Source organism: Ilyonectria robusta, assembly GCF_021365365.1.
Source record: "Ilyonectria robusta strain PMI_751 chromosome Unknown BGZ61scaffold_241, whole genome shotgun sequence".
Classification (NCBI taxonomy): Eukaryota; Fungi; Ascomycota; class Sordariomycetes; order Hypocreales; family Nectriaceae; genus Ilyonectria; species Ilyonectria robusta.
Window position 1 is genome coordinate 1 of NW_025764675.1, and position 2,606 is coordinate 2,606.

Sequence of the window (2,606 nt, forward strand, 5' to 3'; positions counted from 1 at the left end):
ATAGCTGATATATATATATATATCATCCTCCCCAGATATCCTATAAGCACTACTGATACTTACAATGGGCCCCCCGTGGTTGTGATGTGCTCTCCGTGGTAATCTAATGTGCTAATTGACCGCATCTTCTGGTTTACCTTCTCTTTCATGCGGTAGGTCAGAGTGAAATGTAATATTACTAACTATTCCATAACCTAATAACTAGGCGTTGAACCAAGCCCTGACAACCCGCAGAACTCTGTAGCTGTTGTCAACATCAAGATAATACTTCCAGGGACTAACCAAGATGTGAACCGCCTGACACTGCACGTCGTAAGCTACCGGTCCCTCACGGTTGGCTTTGTATGGCGGGCTGAAGAAATCCTTTAGCACACTAACACTATACCACAGCATTATTCCCAAGAGAATCCCATACGGCGCTACAAATGCTGCGAAATATTTCAACGTACCCTGGGCACGTGTTGAGTCGAAATCAAGGAGCCTTGGTCCACTACCGAAGACACTGCTGAAGAGAAGCGACATGAAGACGAAGATGGCTATCGAGATCGTAAGTCCGCCGAACGCGATAAATTGTGATGGAGTTGGGTTGTAAATGGCGTCTGGTCCAGTCACCCACTCGGCGTTGCTGAAGAGCCAATCCATAGAGCACAGCTTTTGCGGCGTGCATAACGAGGTTCCAGGGGCTTCAGCGATCTCCGACTCCAAACAACGGTACTTGACGTCGCTGCCATTGGGTTTACCACCGATGTCTCCCCACTTGATTTGCATGGCGTAGCAGGTAAGAGCAAACTGGATTAGAGCAAGGGTGATCATGATCCGGATAAAGAGTTTTCCACCACCACTTTTGGTGCCTATGCGGCAGGCATAGGGATGAAAGTTGAGCTGCACCGCAAAACGCCATGTGCTAAACCAGGCGAATATTGAGACCGGTGTGTGGTCTTTCGGGTCGATCGCCATTACAATGAAAGAGTACCACCAGAAGCCCCACATGGCCACGTCAAACAGACCGGATAAGTAGTCGAGAATGCCAAATCCCTTACAGCCTCTTCCATCGCACCGCCCACGAGGGAAAAAGCATCGCGTTGCCCACAGGCCCGTCGTGATACACATCAGAATCTGTATCCAAACGATGAGTCCAGAATATCCGTAGGCTGACTGGAGTGGCTCAGAGGGGACGATTTTGTATCCGCCTAAGCAGCTTGCAAGGCTGCACCAATCGTACTCCAACGCATCTAGACCTCTAGAATAGGTCAATTTATTCAGCCAACGTTGTTGACCTTCGATCTTCAATCCTCCAAGGTCGGTCATGACAAAAGTACAGTTGGCACTTTCCGCAGGAGTGGCGACACATTCTGCAAAACGAGTATTCTTGTAGAGCTTAAAGCTAACGCTTTCAGCGTCTGTGGTGTCCGTCGTTGCCGATGCGATCGTAGTGTATAGGCCCAGCACCATGAGAGTGCCTATGACAAGTAGGGCTGCCGATAATGCGAGGCGAGCGATTGCAGGTCGATGATGATCAAAGCCATCGAGAGCGCGATCGGAGACATAATCTAGGGTACGCAACGGGGAGTAGAGGATATTATTAGGCTTCTGTGCAGCCATTTAGAAAGATGAAGGCTCATGAAGGGTGCCTCGATTCAAGATTAAGGGTTGAGTATTCTTGCAACGATAAAGTGATAGTGTTGGCAATATAGTGGCCGGTTGATTATGGACCGCCTTTTTCTACTTCTACGTACGAGGAAAGCGCTGAAAAAGGCGCAGTAGGTGCTAGGCAGAAACTCCGTGATGGGGAATACTCGGAGCGTTGGGGCTGGATGCAACGGAGCCATGTTATTGACCAGCAGGACTGCGCAGGAAGAGGCGGAGCACCAACTAGGGCCAATCGTCATCACACCAACCAGCGAAGGCTACCAATGCGTGTTTAATGATTGTATGAACCATCGGCCCTACTTCCTCTTTTGTCAGTTGGGGTCAGCTGGAGTCAGCTTCCTTATGCTACGGCGACAATCCTTTCCCTTCTGGATGATCAACGCGCCCGTGGCGTATCCGCTTGCGTCGGCAAACAGGTCAGCATCCTTGTCTTCGTTCCATTGTCTGAGGGTGGGCTCCACTGGCGCTCGGCATTAGCGCCCGTCCATACTCCGGACACTTTGACTGCGGTAAGGCTCCAAATATGTACTCGACAGGGTTCGTCGCCAATAGAAAGCTACCAAATCAACGCGGTACATTTAGTCTCAGTTATTTTAGACTGGCTAGTAGTCGCGGATGCACTGTTGTAGTTAGTGCCCCACCTGCATCTGGCCTCAATCCACAGAGAGTAGTCCACAATAATAATCCACAACACCAAGAAATATCAGGTTTCAATAACAACGGAATAGCCTTCCTTCTCGAACCCAATGCCCCGTTATAATACACATCTTAAGCAACACAAAGAGAGTCGTGTGATCACTGATTACCGCTCGGGCCTCCTTCAAACGTACTATATTTGACTACCTGCCCCTGCAACCTTCTAATAAGCTACCTCGGCTTAACTAAGGCAAAGTGCAGTTCGGACGGCAAAGTATATGACTATTTTGGTGTTGCTACAGGTTTGAGTATTAGGCAGC

At 49.2% G+C, this 2,606-nt stretch overlaps 1 protein-coding gene across 1 annotated transcript; it reads right to left on the reverse strand.

The window, feature by feature from the left end:
* Positions 1-156: 156 nt before the first annotated feature.
* On the reverse strand, positions 157-1,674 carry BGZ61DRAFT_470173 (uncharacterized protein). Its single transcript, XM_046248045.1, has one exon. The coding sequence runs from the start codon at positions 1,600-1,602 to the stop codon at positions 202-204; it is 1,401 nt and encodes a 466-aa protein (XP_046092776.1). The 5' UTR covers positions 1,603-1,674; the 3' UTR covers positions 157-201.
* Positions 1,675-2,606: the final 932 nt, after the last annotated feature.

Coding starts and splice junctions, on each gene's coding strand:
- BGZ61DRAFT_470173 (XM_046248045.1), bottom strand. CDS start 1,602: ATGGCTGCACAGAAGCCTAATAATATCCTCTACTCCCCGTTGCGTACC.